The sequence below is a fragment of the Siphateles boraxobius genome, unplaced genomic scaffold, assembly GCF_051911475.1.
Source record: "Siphateles boraxobius isolate OS27281-9 unplaced genomic scaffold, OSU_SipBor_1 29, whole genome shotgun sequence".
Classification (NCBI taxonomy): Eukaryota; Metazoa; Chordata; class Actinopteri; order Cypriniformes; family Leuciscidae; genus Siphateles; species Siphateles boraxobius.
The window spans coordinates 12924833-12951136 of NW_027508908.1; the positions used below are offsets into that span (position 1 = coordinate 12924833).

Below are 26304 nucleotides of genomic sequence, written 5' to 3' on the forward strand. Positions count from 1 at the left end.
AATATGTGTAAAGGTAATGATGGCAACCACTTCATGGAGCTTTGAAACCTTTTATTGGTCTAAGCTTACGAATTATTGGTTCGAATCGTGTATCAAACTGCCAGAGTCACGTGATTTCAGTAAACGAGGCATCATTACGTCATAACGGTTTCGAAACGTTTCGAAACACTTCGAAATTTCAATGGTTCCCCGCTGGGGGCGATGCACTCTGTCAACCCATGAATCATGAGGAGTCACTGAGAACCAATGAACAAGTGTATGTGGGTTTACCTGATCTCTGATCATTTTTATACATTTGTAGACGTTTTAATTAGACATTAGTATAATTAAAATGAATAATGTAGTTAATAGTCTCTTTTTGGCCTGTTTAGCTGAGCCATTCATAGAACACACAAAACAAACCCTGATAATTGATAAAAGAATATATAGACACTTTATAATCTAATAAGATGATTAGATAAGTGCATAATTGCATAATTGCATTTTACTTTCAATAAAAAAAATTGCTATAGATTTGTAAAAGGTGTTTTTATGCATGTTTCACCCGGGGTTTTGTAGCATTTACACTGTTCTGTCCAAAGAGTATAGAAGTACCAAGATGCGAAACTCAATAGAACGTTCCATTGCAACAAACGCACCCATGCGCAGAGCTGCAGTTCCGCCATCTTTGAATGAACGCAACACAGCTGTCATAGAATTGAACGATACCGGTTTCCAATTCAAAAGTGGTTAAGGGAACTAAATAGTAGTTTCTAGTTTTTAATATCTCTATAGCCTAAACTAAAACGGCGTGTTGAATAATGTACAACAAAATAATGCTTATGGATCGGTTTAAAATTAAAAAAATTCATCATAGAGCATGAAGCTGTCAAATAGCTATTTATTTACCCCAATAACTTTTGGGGATAACTCCCGTTTTCATACACAGCACAATTTTACAACACCAGTAACAACAGCCCATGTTCCTCATTAAATAATTGACAAATTCCTTGAAAAAGCCAAAACACAATGAACAGTGAGTAGGTGAAAGGGACAACACATTAGTCAAGAGAGAATATTTAATAGTAATAGAAGATCATCACAAAATGAACAGTAATAAAATTGGTGATGGTAAGTAGATCACCACATAATTTCTGCCTGCATTACACACAACAAAAATCAAACATTGTGCAAGTAAAGTGCACACATTTACTACAAATAGAATGACAATGTTAAGTATATTAGCTGATCTATATGTTTTAGTCTTTAGTTTTATTACAATTTAATTCATCTTGACTTATAACAACATACAGAAAGAGAGAGTTAATGTACAGATTTACAGATGACTTAGCTTTAAAAAAAATCTGTTGCGCTTCTGTTTGGGCTGTGAGAGTTGTCGATTTTGGGTCCGTAATATATGATGGATTCTGACTCTATTAAATAGTTTCACCATGTATACAAGAGTGTTTTTGCACTTTTCCTTGTCACACACAACTTCTCTGCACTCACTGTTGTAAACCTCCATGCCGCTAATTTACGTATGGAGACGTACGTATACTGCTCACTTTAACGTTAATACAAACCTTTTCTACTTTACCTCTCTGGATCTTTGGGAAATCTATGAAATGCTAGTTGATTGGTTGTACACTGGTAGTTGTTGCAGTTGATGGCAGAACACTGTTTTCTTTGTTTCCAATTATTTCCAGACATAATGCTGTACAGTTGTGCTAACGGTAAAACCGTTGGTTCAGTCCAAAATGGCAACAGCAGCGACATCTAGCGATTGTTGTCAAAACTGTCACGGAGTTTCGCCTCTTGGTACTTCTATACTCTTTGTTCTGACCACTAGGGGTCACCATGGAGACGGGTGTCAGATTGTTTCAAAGCCTCGATCTGCCCACCACTATGTAAATGTTAGGGGTTGAGTTATGACTCATTAATGCAGAGAAAATGGGCTTTATTTGAAGAAGAAAAAAAAACCCTATGGGGAAAACAAGACTGGCATCTAGACACTGTACACGGATCAGGCACGAACAGTACATAAGACAACAAACTGACCCAGGACTGATAACACAAGGGCTGAATCTGAAATCACCCCCTAAACTCTCATTCACTATTCCCAACGTTAGTCCACTAATACTGTTCACTTGAAAGAGTGAATGAAAACAAGTAGGTGAATTCGGACAACCATTAAACATACATCGATTGTTCAAACATTATTGCGGTGCATTGTGGGATTGAATGAGTGCACTCTATAATGTCCACAATGGTTTCGGACACCACTACAAATGGCTGTTCCCTCAAATAATGCCCTATCTGAGGGGGTGATTTCGGATTCAGCCAAGGAGAATAAATAGGGCAGCAAACAATAAGGATAACGAGGGAGAGCAGATGGAGCAAATGAACCAATAATCAGGTAACAAGAGGGTGTGGCCAAGACTAGAGACTGAAAGAAGAGCACAAGGCACACAGAAACAAATAAAAAGCCAAAACAAACACAACAAAAGCCATGTGCTCCCACAGAAAACAAGACACAAGACAGACAGGAGTGCACGGAACATGGATGTCAGGACCCCGACAATGAAACTGAACCAAGACTAGACCGAAGTGTCAGGATCCAGACACCATGCCTCGAAAATGAAAGACACAGACATAAGAATGCACTGCCCAGAGAAAAAAAAACAAAGCTGTACGCTCACACAAACACGAGACAAACACATTCCGTTTACCATATTTGTTGTGCTGTATATGTATATGCATTGATCATCATTTATTACTCTTATTGAAACTCTCAGGTTGCATTACAAATATCTTATCTTTGTGTTTCAAAGATAAACTAAAGTCTTATGAGTTTGGAACGCCATAACGGTAAGTAAATGACGGAATTTTAGTTTTTGGGTGAACTATCCTTTTAAGTTAATTTTGTCAATAAAAAAGCAAAGAGCAATTTACTTTATTAACCATATTCAAACAGTTTGCACTTACTTGATACACATATATAGCTAGCGTGGCACAATACGCAAACCTGTCCCCACTGGCAGCACACACGTCTTTATTCCAGGGCTGACATCCAGCGGCCAGCAGGCCAACCTGCTTCACCTGAGACATCTTTTCCTGGACAAAGAGACAGTAACGGCAATAAGGATCTGTGATGTAGTCCAGCATTTATAATAAAAGCACAGTTGTGAAAACAGACATTAAATTTGGCATGGAAATGAATTTCACTTTATCTAAAAGCATGATATTGATGTTACTCTGAACATACATCACTATAAGATCAAGTTAAAAACATGCATGGATAAATATGCATGTTTTTAACTTGATCTTCTAGTGATGTATGTTGACTTCATGTTTTTTGTATTAACAAAGTTAGGGAGGAGCACATTTAGATAATCAACTGAATTAGCATGACAGGAGGCATTGTCACATGACAGTTCTCTTACAAGAGTATCTCTCGTACTGCGGAATATCTTACGCTATGGGGAAAACCTCTTTTCCACGAGATATTGAAGCCAAAAATTATCCTTAATTTTGAATTATTGTAAAACGCTGTGCGGCAGCATGCAGACATAGGCAAGACGGCCCTCGCGCCTATTGGCTGCCCTGCGGCAACAGCAGCAGCCTATCGAGAGAGGCCCTGCGTGATGTGACACCCAATGGGGGCGCTTCGCGCCCATTTCGTCACGTCCCGCCAGAATAGGCGTGGCCTTGGCCTATAAATACGCTCGACAGGCTGATACAAACTGATTTTCATGATTTTCATCAAACTGAAGCACTACTGCATCACTGGATCCGGAGTAAGAAGCCGCACTGTTGACAGAAAGCCTTCTGCGGGACGAGCCTTCGAGCCTTCAGCCGCTGGCCTTCACCTCGCCGCCTTCAGCCGGCGTACCTGCTAGCTTTCCGGCGTCTATATCCTTTCACTGCTAAGAGTGTGTGTTCGCCGCTGCGACTCACACCCTCACTGTATATCTCTCTCTCTCCTAAAAGAGCTGCGTCTTTTTAAAGATGCAAAGATCCTCCGGCTCGTGCCGAGCCACACTCAGCGACGGGAACCGTCATCTGCGCTTCCTGCATGGGTGAGGATAACGCGGCTATCGTGCTCGCTGACGGCGAATGCCCTCATTACGAGCTGATGCCCATGGTGACTCTAAGGACTCGCCTGGCATCCTTCTCAGAGACTGCTCTTCCGCCCGCTGCGCCGTAAAAGCGCCGTACTCAGCGGGTCCCCGAGCCTTCTCCAGCCCGTGAAAGCTCGCCGGTTCGCCTGCCAGCTTTACCAGCTTCACTCGAGTCGCTCACTGATGGACAACGGCCGCCGCGCGCCGCCGCTTCCGCCGTTAATGCCGATGAGATAGCTGCATCTGTAGAGAAGGCCAGCTGTTCTATCCTGGCGTCGGACAGTGTGGATTGGGCGAGCTCTGTGGACCTCCCCCCCTCTGCCCGCGAGTCGTCAGCTTTCTCAGCTCCTCGTAGTCTGAGCGGCTGAAAATGTCAATATTGCGGCAATGAGCCTGTTGTATAACACGCACGCCTGCAAACAAACGCCAAAACACACAAAACTGTGATGACGCTCTCAACCCGTGAAACGCGTCACCGGCGAAATAAGGAAAGAGTGTGTTTTTGTCCCGCCGAGGCCGGACCAATCTCCATTTCTCAAACATTTCTCAGCTCCTCGTAGTCTGAGCGGCTGAAAATGTCAATATTGAAGCAATGAGCCTGTTGTATAACACGCACGCCTGCAAACAAACGCCAACACACACACAAAACTGTGATGACGCTCTCTTAACTGCACGAGAGACCCGTGTTCAATCCCAGCTCTCGCAGCAGATAAAAAAAAAAAAATCGCCACGGCCAGACTTCCACCGAACTTTCACTAGTTCAGTTCCAGAAAATGCGACTGTTCCAGTGTATTTTGCAGTAAACAAGCCGGTACCATGGCCCGCTTGCCTGCACACAAATGCCGTTTCCACGGCGACCCAGAAAATCATATAAGCAGTGTATTTTCTGGTATTCCGGCCACAGCTGATGGTGTTATGAGTGTAATAAAAATGCCCACAGCCCAGTGTTCATTTCTACACACAAACACAGCCGCCACAATGCAGGGCTCGCACGAAGGAGGTCGACTCATGTGAATTGTGCATTAAATGTAGTGAATGTGCCCACAACCCAGTGCCCACAAACATTACACACTGCATACCACGGTTTCTGTAAAACGAAACCAGCACACATACAGTCAGCTAAGACCCATGGTGTTTAAGTCTCGCCGCGGCCAGACTCCACGGAAACTTCTCACTCGTTCAGTTCCAAACAATGTGACTGTTCCAGTGTATTTCACTGTAAACAAACCAGTACCACAGCCCGCTTGCCTGCACACAAACGCCATTTTTACGCCGACCCAGATAAATCCCAAAAAAGAGTGTATTTTCTGGTATTCCGGCCACGGCCGATGGTGTTATGAGTGTTGTAAGAATGCCCACGTCTCAGTGCCCATTCCCACACAAAGACACAGCCCGCCACAGTTCAGGGCTAGCACAAATAAAATGGACTCATGTCGATTGTAAAAAATTACAATTCTGTAAAAACGAAACCAACACACATTCAGTCAGCACAAGTCGACAGTGTTTTCAGTGCAGTGAGTGTGCCCGCTGTCCCGCGCCCACATTCCCTCACAGACACGCTCAACCCCATGGGGTTTGTCCCGCTCGCTCTCTCTCCACAATCTGTCATAGAGAATTCGAGCGCGACCAGGCTGCCCGCCATGATCGCCGCGCCTCCCGCCTCACACACTGTAAACACAGTGTTTATGTCTCAGCACACCAAAGCTCTGCGGCTGCCGCTATGCCGCGGCCAGAGCCCGGATTTCATTCTAACTCTAGCTATTCACGCAGAGGCGTGGGCAAAGCTTCCCCGGGGTATCAGAATGGGTGTTGAACACTACAAAAAGAGGCTATTCGCTACAGTTCGCTCGACATCCCTGCCTTTACACGGCGCGAGTCGAAACCACGGTAAACAATCAAGTATCACATCTACTTCGAGCCGAAATAGCGAAACTGCTGAGCAAAGGGGCCAAATAACCTTTATCTCAGGCTCAGAGCGAAAGGGGGGCTATACAGCAGATATTTTCTTGTACCGAAAAAAGACGGGGGTCTCAGACCCATTCTAGATCTGCGACAGCTGAACAGCGTGCTTATGAAGTGCCAGTTCAGAATGCTGACAACCAGGAAAATCCTCGCGCAAGTGCGCCAGGGAGACTGGTTTATGTCAATAGATCTGAAAGACGCCTTTTTCCAAAAACAAAAAGCGTCACGTCACAGGCGATTCTTGAAATTCGCCTTCGAGGGCCAGGAATATCAATACACAGTCCTACCGTTCGGCCTATCCCTAGCACCCCGTACATTTACGAAGTGCATGGACGCGGCCTTCACACCCCTAAGTCTTCAGGGCATGCGAGTTTTGAACTACTTGGACGATTGGCTGATTCTAGCTCGATCACATTCAGAGCTCATAGAACACAGAACCACATTACTCAAGCATCTCGAGAATCTGGGTCTATTAATTGGGCGAAGAGTTTGCTGTTTCCCAGCCAGAAAATCTATTTTCTGGGAACAGTGCGGGACTCGCTGTCTATGACAGCACGTCTGTCGCCGGAGCGCAAACTGGACATTCAGCGCGCCGCGAAATCCTTTCGCCGCGGCTCTATAGTCCCGCTCAAAAGGTTTCAGAAAATGCTGGGCCTCATGGCCTCGGCATCTTAGGTACTTCAGCTGGGCCTGCTTCTCATACGCCCACTGCAGTTATGGCTGAAAGTGCGAGTTCCACCCCGGGCATGGACCTCTGGTCGGTTTCGCCTCAGGGTTGACATGAAATGCGTTTCGGCTCTGGAACCTTGGAAAATAGCCGACTGGTGTCAGTCAGGCGTGAGTCTGGGGACTCCCTCGAGTGTGACGGTGGTGTCCACGGACGCCTCCACCTCGGGATGGAGAGCGCTGCTCGAGGGCAGACCGTTCTTTGGCCAGTGGTCAGAACGGGAAAAGCTCCTACACATAAACTGTCTGGAAATGCTGGCAGTCGACAATGCGCTACTGCCCGTTTGTCCCCAGATAAAAGGCCGCCACGTCTTAGTCCGGTCGGACAACATGTCAGTGGTGGCATACATAAATCGCCAGGGTGGCGTCAGGTCCCGAAACCTTTACAGGCTGACGGAACGCCTCCTGGCCTGGGCTCAGCACAACCTGCTTTCACTGAAAGCAGCTTATGTCCCTGGTCGCCTGAATCTGGGACCAGACTGTCTGTCCAGAAACAATGTCCCAGCAGGGGAATGGTCGCTGCACCCGCAGGCGATCCAACTGCTGTGGGAGACATTCGGCAGAGCGCAGGTGGACTTGTTCGTGTCCCAGGAAAACACTCACTGTCCGAACTTTTTCTCCAAGAGCAGGGATGCGCTGGCCCACGTATGGCCCTGCTGCCCCCTCTATGCTTTCCCCCCCGTCTCGCTCCTGCCTCAAGTGCTGGAATGAATCAGGGAAAACGGATGCCCAGTGCTGCTCGTGGCTCCGCTCTGGACGAACCAGAATTGGTTCCCAGTCCTGATGCGGCTGACCAGCACTGCCCCGTGGCCGATACAGGTGAGGAGAGACCTCCTCTCTCAGGCAAAGGGCTCAATTTGGCATCCTCGCCCGGATTTATCGTCCCTACATGCATGGGCCATCAACGGGTAGCCGCTAACTTCCCAGAGGGAGTGGTAAACACAATCACGCAGGCTAGAGCCCCGTCTACTAGACGGCTCTATTCCTCAAAGTGGTCGGTGTTCTCTGCCTGGTGTCACGCTCAGGGCTTTTCACCCGCAGACTGCGGGGTTACGGAAGTGCTCTCCTTCCTTCAGGAGCTGCTGGATAAGGGCAGAACCCCATCCACGCTCAAAGTATACGTGGCGGCCATAGCGGCGTTTGCAAAACCGACGTCTGGCCAGTCACTGGGGAAAAACGACCTGGTCGTGCGATTCCTCAGGGGAGTTCGGAGGCTGAATCCTCCCAGACCCCCCTCAGTCCCTGTGTGGGACCTTTCTACGGTTTTTGAAGCCATGAAAGGTGCCCCATTCGAGCCAATCCATTTGTCAGACATGAAACATCTGTCTCTCAAATAAGGCTGAGCAATTTTATCGGTTCTGCGATATAAATCGATATTTTTTTATCGATTTTTAAGCCGCAAGTATCGATACATAAGTCCCATTCAAATCCCCCGTGTTTACCCCCATTCACTTTAAAGCTTGGACGTTTTCGGTTCTGCTGTCGGTACTGGAGAAAATAGAAAATACACGTAGGCTTCTATTTATTATTTATATAAAAACGTAATCTTGAACATGTTTATCTCACCAGCCAGTTCTATATATAATAATATTAAAACATTTGTCTGTGCTGCAATTTTGCTATTCGCAGTCTAGAAGAGAGAGAGAGCGATCTCTCATGCGGAGCCACAGCGAGCACAACACGACAGCCCTGCTTAATGAGTGACAATGAGGACAGAATTAAACATTCAAACGTGGTTAAACTTTAGATCTGGGATAATATTCTAATTTTATTTTAGATTTCGGCTTTCAGAGATTATAAAAAGAAGATATTTGAGATGAAACCAAACTAACTGCATTATGTCTAGTCTAGAGCAACTTCCTTCCCGTCACAGAGATGCACTGTCATTTCTTCCTAAAACCCAAACGTACCGTCAGAATCAGCACGATCGGTGATTGTTGTAAAATGCAGTCTCTACTGTTGCTAAATTGCGGACGCGTTTAATCATTAAAAGAGTTATTGAAAGCACAAACGTCTGCGCAAGAGTTGTTCACAAGGCGACGCGTGCTCTTAAATGGACTGCAACGAGACAAGAAAAGTATATGCTACTTAACTTTGGGCTTCATGTGCGCATCTAAACTATCAAATATACATAATAATATAAAAATGAACAGCTCTGAGATTCACTGAAACACAGTTTATTCACTTTACAGTTTATGTCTTAAATGGACGTAAATAGTTAGGAGAAAATGATGGTGCATCAGTCACCTATTAGATCTGCACTCGTCTTAAAGGGGCAGCGTCTGATAAACCTGCTGACGATTGAGCCATTAATGTGAATCAAACAACAAAAGGCACTCAACAGCTCTTGAATGAATAACTTAAACTTGTCCAGTCAGAGACATATATTGTGTAAATCAAGTTTTTAGTTTTCAGTTCAAATAATTCAATCCAAGTAAATGGAACACTCACAAGATGTCACCAAAATCACTCTGTCCCCTTCAAATCTTTCAGAAAATTATGTAAGTGTATCGAATTATATCGAATGATATCGAATCGTATCGTTGGCTGAATATCGTGATATCGTATCGTGAGCTGAATATTGTGTATCGTATTGTATCGTGAGATTAGTGTTTCGCTACAGCCCTACTCTCAAAATGGTATTCCTTATGGCTCTCGCTTCAGTGAAGTGCGTTGGGGACTTGCAAGCGTTTTCAGTAAGCGCGTCATGCATGGAGTTTGGGCCTAATGACTCAAAAGTCATACTCAAACCAAGGCATGGTTGCGTGCCCAAATCCCTCAACAGACCGTTCAGGGCCCAGGTTATTTCCCTGTGCGCCCTCCCGGTTCATGATGAGGAGGGGGATGCGAGTCTCCTCTGCCCTGTCAGGGCACTGAGAGCTAATGTGTCCCGCTCGTCTGTCTTCAGACAGACTGAGCAGCTTTTTGTTTTGTTTGGCGGACACTCCAAGGGACTGGCCGCATCAAAACAGAGCCTATCCAGATGGATAGTCGATGCCATAGCTGGCTTACACTTCTAAGGGCCAGCAGTGTCCTTTGGGTGTCAGAGCGCATTCCACGAGTGGCGTGGCCTCGTCGTGGGCGTGGTCTAGCGGGATTTCCTTGCAAGATATCTGTATGGTGGCAGGCTGGGCCTTGCCGTCTACATTTATAAGGTTTTATAACCTAGAGGTTCCCACCTTACAGGCCAAGCTGCTGTCGGTCTAGAATTCAGTACTATCTGCCCCGCTGCGCCAGCGCAGAATGCTTAGCTTTGCTTGTGCATCGCTCACTGATCGATAGAACAGCTCCATGGGTGTTGAATAACCCGTTCTTATACCCAGTTCAGGCTGAACACGTTCACCCTGTCTGCGTGAAACACTGTTAACATAACTAGCTCCTGTGGGATGCTATTTCATGGGGAATGATGCTTGTAGCCTCTCTTCTCCGACTCTCTGTGAGTCTACGTTGATGCACTATATGAGCCCCGGGCTACTGCCCTTGGGACTTTGGTGTCGGATCCCACTACACACGGCGTGTTGCATTTTGTTCCCCATAGCGTAAGATATTACGCAGTGCGAGAGATACTCTTGTAAGAGAACGTACTCGGTTACTAACGTAACCTCGGTTCTCACTAGAGAGGGAACGAGTACTGCGTATCTTGCCATGCATACAACAGCGCTGGTTCGCTTCAGTGATGAAAACCAGTTTGTATCAGCCTGTCGAGCGTATTTATAGGCCAAGGCCACACCTATTCTGGCGGGACGTGACGAAATGGGCGCGAAGCGCCCCCATTGGGTATCACGTCACGCAGGGCCTCTCTCGATAGGATGCTGCTGTTGCCGCAGGGCAGCCAATAGGCGCGCAAGCCGTCGTGCCTATGTCTGCATGCAATTCAAAATTAAGGATAATTTTTGGCTTCTTTATCTCGTGGAAAAGAGGTTTTCCCCATAGCGTAAGATATTACGCAGTACTCGTTCCCTCTCTAGAGAGAACCGAGGTTACGTTAGTAACCGAGTACGTTTTCAAGCATCCCTCCAGTTTTCCAGCCCTCACCTCAGACAACATGCCAAATAAGCATAACCTTTACACTATCTAGTGTGAACTCGTGAAATCTAAGAATCCCCATTCTTACAATCAACTACAATGTCCTTCCAATCAACAACAGATAGATAGAACCATGTCCCCACCCTACATTTTTTTCCTCTTTGGAAAGGATAAACCATTTCACTCAGATGTACATCACAATACGAAAGAAAAGATTTACCACTACTTCTCTTATATATCAATTTTAACACATCTAATTAGCGTTAATCTGAATAAATATATAACTAGCATCTTACAATAAGCTACGTTTTATAAGTGAAGACTGAAAAACAAACAAACCAGATTGTAGTGTAACTGTGTGAAATCTTTAGATAAAAAAAATACCAGACCTCAATGTTCTCTCTCTCACATAACTTAGAAGCACCCATTTGGGCCCATTCATGTTAAGTAAAAAAGTAAAAAAAAAAAAAAAAAAAACACTATCAAATGCATGTCTCAAGACAGCTGCATTCTGTTTCACTCCGCTTGCACTGCGTCTACTTGTTTTTGAATGCAAGAACGCGTCCTGTGTGAGTGGTCCCTTAGGGTGACACTAGCGAGAAACAACCCTCTGTTGATCTACCTCTCTCTTCTTTACATTTGAAGTGATAAGGCTACACCAGATGACTTAAAGATTGTCACACAGCTCCTACCTTTGGCTCATTGTGATATTTGCTGAAACAGCACAGGCTTTCCATGTCTGCTATCCTCTGACCTTGATAGACGCAAAGCGTGTAAATAGCGACTACAAGAAAAATAGCCGTTTCAATAGTCTGTGTGTGACTGTTGCCCAATGTGTGAGTGCATGTATATGTAAAAATGGGGGTAGAGAAAGAGAACATGCTCATTGACTGGAGCAGGCTACTCGTGTGGGAGAGGTGGCTGGAGACGAGAGTGATGGAACAGCTCCTGCCGGTAGCCAGGCAACAGCAAGATCCCTTCATTTAAACTCCCTCACTTACCCCCCTCCCTGACATACGCGCAACCACACACCTCATCTCACCCGTGCACAGCCTCCTCGAAGGTGTTTATGCTGCTCCCTTTTGCCTAATGATTAACATGCTCTTCTGTCCAGCATGTATACATGACCACAACACAAACCATGTCACATTCACAAACTTACACAGCCTACATTGCACATACAGCAAGGTAGTGCACCGCAATTAGGGGGAAAAATCTAATTGTGATTTTACTGATAAAAATGTACATTTAAACTGTGATTTAAAAAACAGGTTTGCTTAGTTTGTTTATAGGGCCACACAAATTGGGATAACACAAAAGTTTTGATTATATATCAAAACGGCTATAAAAACAAACACATAAAAAAGAATTATTAAATGTTTATTTCTAAATAAAAATATAAAAATGACAAAATTAAAACAAAATATTACAATTGCAAAATTTCACTGTATTAAACCACAGTGCTAATATTTAAGGCTGTTGTAATTTCTTCATTTTCAGATGTTAAAACATAACATTTTATTTTTGACGGAGAAGGGACTCCGCAGGGAGTCCTTAAAGCATCTCATTTGTTGATAAGCTTCTAAACTCTGGAATAGCCTTTTTGTGGCTAAGACACACTCTCTCTCTCTTTAAATCTAGATTAAAGACACATCTCTTTAGCCAAGCGTTCACACATTACTTATCATTAACTTGTACAATGTACTACAATTATGTACTACAATTATCTAATGAAATATACCAAAAACACAAGGTATTATTATTATTTTTTGACTATGAACAGCAGATTGTTCTTATTTTGCCTTCCATGTTTTCAGGCGATGCAAACAAAGATTTCAGATGACAGCAACTTTGGATCAACACGCAAAACTTGAATTAACCATAATATATTAAAATTGTCCTTAATATTGTGATATTATCCATATAGTGTAATCATTACGAGTACAAGTCGGAATTGCTGACTCAAGGCCCTTTCGAACCAAGGACGATAACTATAAAATATAACTATATTAGCATCCACACCAGTGCACGATATTGTTCTGTTTATTCTAAGCGTGTGCTTGTCTATCACTTTAAATGCTCAAGCTTGTTACAGCAGGATGGATTTTGATTGGCTGTCCATGTTTTTATCGTTTATCAGCTGGATAAAGTTGTTCTGAACGTGGTTCCAACAATATTGTTTCTCTGAGCTAGGTATGAGACGCGATCTTCGAATAGTTGAATAGTCGAACTGCGTTCGAAATTCGGTCATAAAATTGCTTTTTCGAAAATTGTTATATTTTTGCGCAATTCCAATGTGTCACAATTGACGGCGCACCAACTCTCACAGATCACGCAGCAGAGTATTTTCCTGTTGGGGACACAATGTGTCACTAACTTGAATGAAACCCCCTACTGCGCGATCTAGGATACCAGTGTTTTATACAGAGTGTAAACAAACAACAGAAGAAGATCACCGTGACCGTTAACTCTGCGCCCAACAGAGGTGGGTAGTAACCTTTACTCTCTATGTAACCGTCTGGTAATAACAAAGTAGGTAGGGTTGCCACCTTCAATACAAAAAAATAAGGGACGCCTGCCACAGCAGGGGCCAAAGCCCTCGGGGCCACAGGCCCACAGGCCCGACGGTATGCCAATGGGTGGTATATCATAACTCAAAACATATTTTCAGGAAAGTAATAAGATCAGTACCAATGGCCATTATAATAAGCTATCTGCTATTGAAATCAGTGTGAATAGATGCAATCACTCTCTTTCACAAACAACGTTAACAAAGTGACAATGAGACCACAAAAAAATTGCCTTTCGTCGGAGATGTAGGCTATGTGAGATGTTAACCATACTTCATTAACTTATTAAATGAACAGATCCATAACTTATTCACTATAAATTAAAAAAATGCGTTGATACTCAAACAAATACTAAATTTGATTGGAAAAAAATACATAGTGCAGGAGACTTTAGCAAAGGAACTTGAACATCAAAAATATCAGTAGACCAGAAGTAGTACTGTGCAGTATTGGACTATGTTAAGCCTACTTTTTTTTAAAGTGTAGGCCTACTTCTTGTCACTCCGCGCAGCACTGAGTAGCTGTTTGTCTTTCAAACATGTAACACCATCCAAACAGTGATACCACTGTTTGTAACTGGGTCGATTCTGTTCAAAGACTTCATCAAACAAGTTGGCAGATTTGTCTAAATCGGTTTGCGAATCAGTTTGAATGATCTGTTCAGTTTCCTGCACGCACTGAATCGTCTGAAGCGCTTTTTAATTCACACACGGAGTCGTAACAGGAAGATTTAAGAACATCAAGAGCGTTGGATGAAGTGGCCGTGGGCCTACAGTCTAGTGAAAGCAAATCTGCAAATGCATCATATTTTTGCCAGCGATGAAGATCTAGTTGAACATCTTCGTATGATGTCTGTGAATGAATGATTCCACAGGACGATACATTAGAGTTCATTTCATTCAGGTAATACATTTTACAACCAAACAGATTATTACGCGACGATATCACTACTACAAGTATGATGACATTATGCGTTTTTTGGACATATTCATTTATAGGCTACATTAAATAAGCTACCATTGTCCACAGTTTATGAAATGAACACCCGCCATCCCGCGGTAATGTGTGTGTATTGCGAAGTGGCATCACACGAATAGTTTTGATTGAAACTAATTTGTTTAAAAAGTAGGCTATTGCAGTAACAAGGCAGGTTCGCATAAAATCATTATGTCATAATGTCATGATGACATTATTTTTTTTACATTATTAAAAAAACGACGAAAACATGTTACTTGTTCAATTAATAAACAGTTTGTTTGATGACAAATCGCTAAAGATGAAATTGGCCTCCCTTTCTGTCATTGTGAGTGTGCGTTTTTTTTTTTTCGATTTTCGAACGATAATCGACTTTTGCTCCTCGATTTTCGAATGCAATTTTTGGCAGAAATTCACATCCCTACTCTGAGCCTTTATCATTATAGCTGTGGTGTGATCTCTGCAATTCTTTAATATTGAGAACGATTTTTAGAACTATATCTTAATCGTTATCTTTATAGTTATCGTCCTTGGTGTGAACAAACACGTTAATTGTGTTAGCTTAACTGAATACATGAAGTTAACTAACCACATAACATGGACTATATTATATGTATTTACTATATATTGTATTGTGAAAAGTGCTATACAAATAAATAAACCTGAATAAACACTTCTCATTACAAGTATGGGATGAATGGTGGTGCGCATTCCCAAATCCACACTAAAGCGACCCAAACTCAGATGCAGAGATGGAGTTTGTCTGGAACAGCATTTACTGCGAACCGAGCCGCTCTGAGACTGCAAACATTAGAGGATAATGAGCTGCTCATATATGAACATAGTTCATCTGCTCTGAATTGGTCCTTCACACTGAAACACGCAGCGCATATATTTATTGATTGAATCGCAGCATTTGCAATTTGATAATACCACTAAGCCATATCGCTATCCATTCATCGCATATAATAAGCTCCATTCAAATAATTTAGGTCTTCTGCAGTAAAAATGCATTGTAAATGCAAATGCAGAAAAATATAATGAGGTGTCTGAGAGACAGGAGACCAAATAGTGGGTGATCTTTGAGAAATGTGTTTGTGTGTTCATCTATGATTCCGACCTTAGACCTCCAAATGCCACCAAGATCGTGACCAGCAGAAGTTTGGCTTTGTTAGTGATGTCACCCCCACAACACCTCCTACCCCTTCGGCTGGGCTGCGGGGGAGAGCGTGAGTGAAATGTAGACAGAGCAAAACACACGCAGAGGGAGAGCGAGAGATGGGCCACTCGTGAAACTGTTTCCTAGGCGATGAAGACTAACTCCAAGAGGCGGTTGAGATGAAGTGGCAGGAGCTCTGCTGGAGAGGGCGAGAGTGCCGGCCAGCATCAAACATCCTACACCTGGGTAACACGCACCGCATCGGCGTACAGCCTACGTTTGCTCCCACACTACCAACATACGCGTGAGTAACTTCTGTGAGTCACAGGTGGCCCATTCATATACACTGAAAAAACATTTAGAACATTAGAATAATGTTACAAAATACAAAATAATCTTATAAAGTTTCTAATGCTGCACAAAAGCAAAGTCCTTGAGAAAATTGCCTCATGGCTATTTATTTACAAATAGCACTGAAATGAGATCTGTAACAACATTTGCATAATTTAGATAGCTCGGTAAGGGCCTCCCTTTCATTACAGACATAATAATACCTACATGCTTATCTTTGTTTACTCCAGTAAGATGAAAATGAATACATTGCCTGTTGCATAAATTAAGCAAATATATATATATATATATATATATACAAATATAATATATATATATATATATATATATATATATATATATATATATATATATATATATATATATACATAACTGGAGCCTATTCTCTGCAGAATTTGGTTTCATTTATATTGAGACAGCATTGCCGCCAAATGACCATAGAAATCACACTGCATACCACAGAGTGCCGTAAAGTCATTTTCAATGCAAGCTTGACACAGACACTGTCCATTATCATGCCCTCCATATAAATCTATAAATAGACCAGAATGTCCAGGCTATTATTGTGTGATAATAAAACAAAGCCCACAACACCTAGACCAAAAACCATGTCTGTAGGTTAGAGATTGTCATTATCAACCCAGAAACAGGTCTGCTTTGTAGAATGAAAGCACTTTAATTGGTCCAGTGCTGGCAGTTGCAGTAGGTTCAACTGACCTAAAAGTATATATATATATATATATATATATATATATATATATATATATATATATATATATATATATATATATATATATATTGGATTATATTTAATATATTGAAAATTTTCATTTTTTCCTTCTATTGAATATTGATGGAGCAACATAATTCTGTCATGACAACTCTCAGAGTGTTCGGCATGGTAGTGGATATGAGAATGAATGTTGATATATTTGGTCTTGGTGGAATAGATGTGTTACACTGCTGCTGCAGAGCAAGTACCGGATTTGCTACCACCAATACATACATGACACGCTGCTCTGAGCAATCAAGACATGCTGGTGCTGCTGTACAATAGACCGTGCATGAATAACCCATAGCAGATCAACAAATGTGGAGCTGGGGAAGGTGGAGGGTTTCTGAAAGCGCACTGCACTGCTAAGGCAAATGCTAACCAATGATTTGAAGGTTGAACACATTGGCTACTGATACAGCTGGAACCAAGCAGCTGTGCCCCTATAGAGAATTATATGATTGCAAACGTTTGAGTTAAGGACCTATTAGCCTGTGCCATCTAGAGTTTCATTACATAACTTTTTATTTGTAAAAAGTAGAAGTTTGTTTTCAAACCTATAGATAGTTTGTTTTGTTCCGAAACAGTATGTTGCATTTTCTTATTGGTACAGTTGGCTTTCACAAGGCAACCTTTCAAAGTGTACCAAAATGTGTCCATGCAAGTCACCTTTGAGTAATTGTCTTCTTATTGGGCACAGTTTCCTTTGCATCATCCATCAAGATGATTGACAAGTTCACTCCATGAGCTTATTGTGGCTTTATTTGTAACTGTCGAGACACATGTAAACACTATATGAATGTAGCCATCATTCCTGCTGTTAAATTATATGCAAATTCAAACACACTCTCTCTGGTTCTCCCAGCGCTGTATAGAGGTTATCAGTGTCAAGACACTATGGTCACCTATGGTCAAGACACACGCGAACACTAGCCGAATGTCATAATGGCATCATGATAATGATTATGATAATGCAGCTAGAGCATGAATCAATGCTTCATCAGGACAGCATTCTCGCACCGAGAAGCACAATTACACAACATTTTAAGATGAACAGGGTGCTCTTTTGGTTTTAATTGTGGTAACTAATGTGCTCACTCTCAGAATCAGACACTACTGCTATTTATATAGCACATTTCCCGTTATGAATTATAATATCATTTGTTGGTCCATTGGGTCGGATCGCTTTCACACCTTAAGCAAACCGCCCCAGAGTTCGTTTGCAATCAAGCTGAGACCACCTCGTTCGGGCGGTCTCGGAGCGATTGTTTTGGTGCGGATCCAAGCGTGATTGCCGTGTTCACATAGCCTATGCCTAGACGAACCGAACCAATGTAGAAAACGCACCAGGTTCCAAAACAAACGCTCAGGTGTGAAAACACACTAGGCTCGTTTGTTGTGGTCGAGCCCTTGCTCGATTGTTCCCAGTGCCCCCCCGCAAAGTTGGTCTGGTTTTACACTCAACTTTATTCTATCGAACCCTGGTGCGTTTGCGTGCTTCTTACATCATCACAAACGTGCACGACGCATGATAGAAAACAGAACGCGGGTCAATATGTTGTGTTTTTTATTAATTTGGTGCTATTGTGTGCAGCTGAGTAAACAACACAGTGTGTTTACACTGTGTCGCATAAGGTGGCTTTCTGCTGCTTGCAAACGGACTCTTCTGAGGAGACAGTGGATTTCCATTCATTTGTTGCCCTGATACCACACGCTATGTGCGAATACACTGCAGGCTCACTCTCACTTGTATCCAAGTTTCAAAGCTAAATCATCAACACTATTGTTACGTACTGCTCTGAGACAAGAAGGTTGAGGATCCAAATGCAGTTTATTTAATAGGGACAATCCAAATACGTAATCCAAAGTACAGGCAAAGTCAAACACAGGCAAGCAGTCCAATCAGTCAAACAAACAAACAAACAAACAAACAAAAAGGCAGGCAGGGATCACAAGCAAAAGGGTAATCCAGAGACAGGCAAGAAATCAAAACCAAGAGACATAAGACCAGGAAAACGCTCAGAGATGCACTGTAAGCAACTAACAAGACTTTGCAGACAATGACAGAAAGAACCAGGCTTATATAGGGTAAGTAAACAAGATGATGAGACACAGGTGAATGTGATCATGGCTGATTAGTCTTGGTAAAGGATTATGGGGAATGGATTCCCCATGGGTTGGAGTGCCCTGTTATAGTAATCACTGGCGTAACCACCGTAGAAAAAGTTCTGTTTTAAAACGAAAATGCACTAATGTAAAGGTAGTGTCACGGAGTCAACATCTACAGCACCAGACCTCTACGCTCTGCCCACTTGTTCCCTGTCTCCTGAATACTAATCACCATCACCTGTCACCACCACCTGCCTGCACTCAGCACAGCTAATCACCAGCACTTTATAGTCACCACATCCACAGCACTACGTTGTCTGGTCCCATCATACACTACTGAAAGACTTACCTGACTCTTCTCACGAATATATTTACCTCTTGATGCCCGTCTTCAAGCAAAGCTCTACTCCAGTTCACATTCGTCAGCATTCCGTCTTCCATCCTGATCTCATCCTCAACTGCAACTACATAAGAAACTCAGTCAATTCAGTCAACATATCAACTTTCATCGTCAACCATTCACCTGCTCTTCCACTGAATAACTTTAAGTGTTCAATAAATCCTGTTTACAAACTTTACCCGTTTGCACTCTTCTGTGCTGACAGAAGACCAGACATACTATGCAGAATTCAACCGACACCATCGGAGCAGGTGCTTACCACAAGTCACCATTTCTTCGTCGTCTGCCTCTGTCAGTCCCATGGCCTGACCAGCGACCTACTCAGGCGAGAGGAGGAGGAGTGCAGCGGATTTTTACTACAATGTTCCCTTTTCTTCGAGATGCAGTCTTCACAGTTTTCCTCAGACCGAGCCGAAATAGCGTTTATCATTTCTCTCCTTACAGGCCGCGCAATTCTCTGAGCACGCGTGATGTGGGACACCAACGGACCAGTTACTAAATCTCTTGCCGCTTTCACCTGTCATTTCTGTGAAGTGATTAGCTAACACATTATCAGTGTATGATCAGTTATTTCTTCTTCGTCAAAGGAAATCTTCTGTGTCTGATTATGCCCTACAGTTTCACACTCTTGCAGCAAATAGTGGTTGGAATGAAACCGCATTAATCACAGCATTCCGGCAAGGGGTTGGACATTACAGCTGGTAACATACGATGACATCATTGGCCTCGAAAGCCTCATTCAACACTCCATCAGAGTTTCTCAATGACTCACTGCCTGTTCTCTTGACAACCCTGTACACCCTCCTCCATGCACCCCTGTCACCATGAGCCCTCCACTACCGAAATACATTGAGGAGGCTCTTCGTCAGGAATTCATTCATCCATCTACCTCCCTTGCTGCTTCCAGTTTCTTTTTTGTGGGAAATAAGGACGGAGGCTTGCGCCCCTGTATTGACTACCGGACTCTCAACACCCAAACCATCACATACCGATATCCCCTTCCTCTGGTTCCTGCTGCTCTGGAACAACTCCGTGGTGCTCGGTTTTTCACCAAACTGGATCTCCACAGTGCTTACAACTTGGTTTGTATTTAGGGCTGGGTATCATAACAAAAATTGATACCGATACGATACCGATACCTTGACTTCGATACCGGTTCCTGAATGATACTTTTTTCGATACCAATTTTATGAAACCAATTTTAACTAAATAAATTTGAATTAGAAATTATTTTAACATAATTTTTTCAGTTTGTTGACTTTTTTACATTCATATTTTGAGTCTGTAAAAAATGATTTCTATGTTTCCTAATCATTTAACAACATGTATTCTTTACTTCAATGAGCTCATTGTTTCTGCCTTAACTTAATGCATTGTTTAACAATGAAACTGAATGAAAATTAATTGAAATGCATTGCACACAGTCACCCTGATAACAGATCACTCTAAATTGTAATTTAGACACATGCATTTTCTGTAAAGCTGCTTTGAAACAATACGTATTGTGAATAATACAAATACAAATAAATGTGAATTGAATTAAAAATAGGCTACTGGGGGGTGGGATATATGCCTCGTGCTCAGCACACATGAAGCTTGCCGCAAAGCGGAATCATGGAACTTGCCGTCATGCTGATGGATCTTATAATGGATGAGTGAAAACATTCATGTTTTTTAACATGACTGTGGTATGAAGCAGGTCACGATTGCTAATGAGACCTGTGAGATCAATCACACCTAAATTCTAACAATATCAGTGAAAAGTTCCAATCTGGTTTTAAATCTTGTCACAGTACAGAAACTGCTCTTTTAAAAGTTTTTATGATCTTCTTTTAATTTCTGACTCTGGTAGTTCTGCTGTGCTAGTGCTTCTAGATTTAACTGCAGCGTTTGATACAGTCGATCATAAAATTCTCTTGTCTAGGCTCGAGTCCTGTGCTGGCATCACAGGCACTGTTCTGGAGTGGTTTCAGTCTTAACTGTTAGATAGATCTTTTTCTGTTAACCTCGGACCCTTTAACTCTAAGAAAACCCCGATTCCTAGTGGGGTGCCTCAGGGATCAATTTTGGGTCCAGTTTTATTCTCGCTTTATATGCTGCCTTTGGGATCAATCTTTCACAAATACAACATTTCTTTTCATTGCTTCGCAGATGATGTCCAAATTTACTTACCTTTAAACACTAATACTAATTCCATCGAAGTACTGAGAAATTGTTTACACGAAATAAAAGACTGGATGTCACTAAATTTTCTAAATTTAAATGATAAAAAAACCGAAGTTGTAATTTTTGGAAAGACCGATATCTCAAGTTTTAATAGTGTTCTTGGCCCAACACTCTCAAACTGCTGCTCATGCGTTAAAAGTCTTGGTGTTTTAATTGATAGCTCTTTTAAACTCGAAAGAAAAATTAGCTCAGTGGTAAAAGTAAGCTTCTTTCAACTCAGACTTCTTATGAAGGTGAAGCCGTACCTGCCACATAGCCAACTAGAGAAAGTTGTGCATGCTTTGATCACAAATCGTCTGGACTATTGTAACTCGTTATATTATGGTCTTGATCAGTGCTCAGTCGGCCGATTACAAATGGTGCAAAACGCTGCTGCACGTTTATTGACAGGGAAAAAGCGCTCTGACCACATCACCCCTGTATTGGCGTCTCTTCATTGGCTGCCGGTTGCTTTCAGAATCCACTTTAAAATTTTATTGTTCGTTTTTAAATCTCTAAATGGTTTAGCACCTTCATATCTATCAGACATGCTTATTTTGCACACTCCAGTTAGACCACTAAGGTCGACTGGTCAGCTGTCCTTAGACTGTCCAAGGTCTAGACGAAAGACCAGAGGGGACAGAGCTTTTGCAGTGGCAGGTCCTACTCTCTGGAACTCACTTCCTCTCAGAATCAGAGAAGCGTCCTCTGTTGAGTGTTTTAAATCATTGTTAAAGACTTACCTTTTTGCATTGGCGTTTAATATCAGCTGAGCGGTGACATTTTATTAATTGGTTTTTGTTTTTAAATATTTTTAAAATAGTTGTTTCTAAATGTTTTCGATTATTTATTGTGTTTTATTTTGTTATTCTTGTACTTGTACAGCACTTTGGGACAGTATTGACTGCTTGTAAATGTGCTTTATAAATAATTAAACCTTGACCTTGACCTAATGAGAGCCAGATATCAGCGCCACACGCGAGTCCTGTGGATATAAAGGTATGAGAACATTTCATTCTACAGAACTACCCGCAAGTGCTGAATTACTTATGAGTAATAAACTTGTGAGGTAACGCAGCGCTGTTTCACTTGGTCTACTACACTATCATACTAAACAGCATTTGAGTGTGTTGAAATTTATAATGTTATTCTATGTGTTAGTTTGTTGGCTATATGAGACTAGAGGTAAGCAGTTACTGCTAAACATTAAGCTGTTGTCCACATATGTCGCCATGGTTACTATGGCAGTACAAGCGGAAACCAGGGAGAATGCGGATATTATGTAACTGACAGGCGACAAGTGACAGGCACTTTTTAAAATTGTGAATTTCACTGAATTTACAAATTCTTTGAAACATTTAGGATGATGTAAGTACACAATTGAAGAAATATATAACCTAAAACTGTGCAAGTGGTTTTTGTATACTTTGATACACAATTCTTACATATTGTACCTTTATTTTAACATTTTTGATTTATGCAACAACAGTAATAATATATAGGCTAATAGTATGTACAGTACAGGTAACATATTTGGACACATTACTATTTTTTTTACGTTTTTTGAATAAGTCTCTTATGCACATCAAGTCTGCATTTATGATCAAAATATATTAAAAAAATATTACATTTTAAAATATTTTCTATTTTAATGTACTTTAAAATATAATTTATTTCTGGGATGCCAAGCTGAATTTTCAGCATAATTTCTCTTCATTGTCACATGATCCTTCAGAAATCATTTAAATATGCTGATTTATTATCAATGTTGTGGTGCTTAATGTTTTTTTGGAACCGGTGATACTTTTTTCAGGATTCACTGATGAATAAAAAGTAAAAAAGAACAGCATTTAATTAAAATCGAAATTATTTTATAGCCTAAGTCTTTACTATCACTTTTTATTAATTTAACATATCCTTGCTGAATAAAAGTATGTATGTATTTATGTATGTATTTATGTGTGTATGCCCCTTTTTTACATTTGAGCCCCTGCCCCTGAGGAACTCTCTGCACGTCCCTGGTTCACAAGCAAACCGTGCCCCGTTCCGAACTAAACTGCCTGTGTGAACGTGCCCTTAACCCTTTAGGCGCCAGAGGTTTTTTCCTAAAACGTCCAATTTTGACATCTTAATTTCAAAAGTCTATATATTAAAAGTGATCAAAGATAGAGACTTTCTGTAAATTAGAGAAATATTAAGGATGAACCAAAGTTTATGTAGGGATTAAATTTTCCCATCTAATTTGCATATTATGACGTCATATGGTGGCGGCAATCTTGGATTATAGAATTTTCATGAAAAGTCATGTTTAAATGATAAAATGCAGCACTTCTTTCCCCCCAAAATGTCCATCACCTTCTGTATGCTATATTGCACAATACTGAATGCTCAGGTATATAGTAAGTAGTAAACAAACTGTAAATCATTACTAATAAATGGTAGAAACAAACCGAATGCATGTAGTGGTTGGCCTTTTGTTGTAGAGATTTTCCATTTACTAAATACAGTAGGCACTCTGATTCCATGTATGGGGCACATATATATTATTCATATGACATACAAACACAAGTAGACAAGACCTGTTTAGTTCAAACGCTCACTCGCCACGGCAAGGCACAGATCATGAGAGAGATGATACGAGCAGCGCGGCCAGATCTGCCTCGCGCGCGCGCCGAGTGTGCACAGCTCGGACTACTGTCATTGTCATTGCGACTCCTCACCCTGCCTCCACGTTGCCTCCTAACTGTCCTATGAATACTTCGACCTCGTCTAACATACCAAGTGGTATTAGACAAAGTCTCCACCACAATACTGTCGCCGCGATTGCGGAGAGGCTCTGATAACATGGCTCACTCGCACACTAGCTCCGCTTTTGATCGCACTGATTCAATGCGCTCTAACTCGAACATTTTGTATAGAAATATTACGTTTTTTTGAGTCAGGGGTGAAGCATGACATGTCTGCCATCCAGTGGAGGGGAGGTCGAACGAAATTTGACACCCAATTTGAAAAAATCGGCCGTTTTATTCAGTGCGCGATCTTGTCGAGTAAACTCGACCGTGGCACCTAGAGGGTTAAAGGTGCCATGTGTCAGAATTGAGTTAAAAATATACAAAAAATGAGTTACACGGATCAAAAGAATGAGAAGAAATAAGGGTGATGATGTCATTAAAAAAATGAAAAGTTATAGTGTTGCAGAGATATCAACCTGAATTAGCATGCTAAATTACTAGCCCCGGCCCGACAGATGTCATAATACCAGTTTCGGCCATGGGAGGCAGTATGCGGGCAACACCAGCCAAACTGCAATACACGAATAAGTCGCACGGCTTGTGGGCGTATTTTAACCTGATGTCAATCGTGTGGAAAGTACACCCCACTACTAGAGTTCAGTTCAGGGAAGAGAGTGGAAGAATGGCTGAAGCCCTTGGCAAGAGACCCTTACCAACACCACAACCACCCACTGCAGGGAAAAAAAAACGCGTTCGGAATCACAAATAAAATCGGATAAAAAAAGGAGCAGAACCAGAGTTAACATTGGCACTGCTTTCCATCCTTGGAGACAACTAATGAGAATGAAAGAAATGAGGTTTGACTCCGAACTTGCAACATTTCTTTTGGATTGGTAAGTAAGATACTGTTAGTATTTCGCTAGAAGTTTGTTTTATGTTTGTTTAGTTTTTTCAGGAAGTTATAACATAGAAATTTATCGAAGGCTGTTCGATATAAGTTCTAAAGTTAGCGATGGCTACATTGAAAGGTGTAATGAGAACTACGTGAGCTATATTATGTTTACTAAATTGCTTTCCTGAGGTAAATCTGACATATTTGTTCTCCAGCTATGTTATTGACCTCTGCACGCTGATTAAAAAAATGATTGGTCGGTATTATGTATGAAGAATACATTTCGGTAAGTTGTAGCATACTGTATCTTTCAACAGTGTTCATGTGTTTTTAATATTAGCTAGTAGAGATGATCGGTTCACGTGCACTAGGGATCTGTCGTGTAACGTTAACATTTACAAGCGCCACAAAGGTATTTTTTGTTTGAATTGCGTAATAACATTGACAGAATCGGTGACGGTGAATTAGTGAGAGTTGGCAGCTCTGAATGGCACTAGCTTGGTCAACAGCAGCGAATGCTGTCTGTCAAATTAATGTAATTCAAACTAACAATAAAAATGTAATATGAACAAAATGAATATGAACATTCACTGGTGAAGGGGAGTAGCTTAAAGATGTCATTTAAAAATCACTTGACATCAACCAACATTCCTCTGGACTCAAAACGTCCTCTATTAGGAGTTGGCTCGGCTTCGGCTATGGCTCTAGGGTCGTTGTGAAGGTAGGGGTGGAGCATAGAGACTATGCCGTTTCTTGTTTGTTACTCTAGAGTAGATCAACTCACTTTCTGGAGGTATACTGCCCCCATCTGGTATGGAATGTAGAGTATGAATTGATTTTTTTTGTGGATATTACACAATCCACCTTAAAACTCATGTAACTATAAAGGGACTCACAGGGGCTAAAGGTTCACAGAGGACTACTGAGATAATGTGAATATAGGGGCAATAGTGATATGGAAAATGCAAATATCTTGATATTTGAGTATCAAGCTAACCACTTCAGCAAATGGCAGCAAATGTTGGTTTAGGAAGGTGGGTGATGTTTGTTTAGCACAACATCCATTTTATCTAGTCTCATCCATGCTAAAATATTTTATTAGAGCAATGAAAATGAACTGTATAGTCTACATCTTGGGGTTCCAATAACATGGGGACTTTTACCTCAACCTTTACCAACCTATGGTTGTTCCTGAATAACAAAGTCAGAATTTTAAGTACCCAAATATATGACAGTTTCAGGAATTCTTATTAGCTACGTAAATCCACAATATTTTATAAATAATATCCCATGTTCTAGTTCAAATTGCCTCCAAACTAGCCTTT

The 26304-nt window shown here is 41.7% G+C and overlaps 1 protein-coding gene across 4 annotated transcripts in view; it reads right to left on the minus strand.

The window, feature by feature from the left end:
* The window catches only part of wdr17 (WD repeat domain 17), a 61408-nt gene that overhangs the window by 32732 nt on the left and 2372 nt on the right, over positions 1 to 26304 (minus strand). For all 4 annotated transcript variants that reach the window (XR_013207822.1, XM_077246633.1, XM_077246634.1 and 1 more), the window contains exon 2: positions 2965 to 3093. Coding sequence is in view for 3 of the 4 variants with exons in the window: in XM_077246633.1 (XP_077102748.1) it covers positions 2965 to 3087 (123 nt within the window). In the remaining variant the exon portion in view is untranslated. The remainder of the gene's footprint in view (positions 1 to 2964; positions 3094 to 26304) is intronic.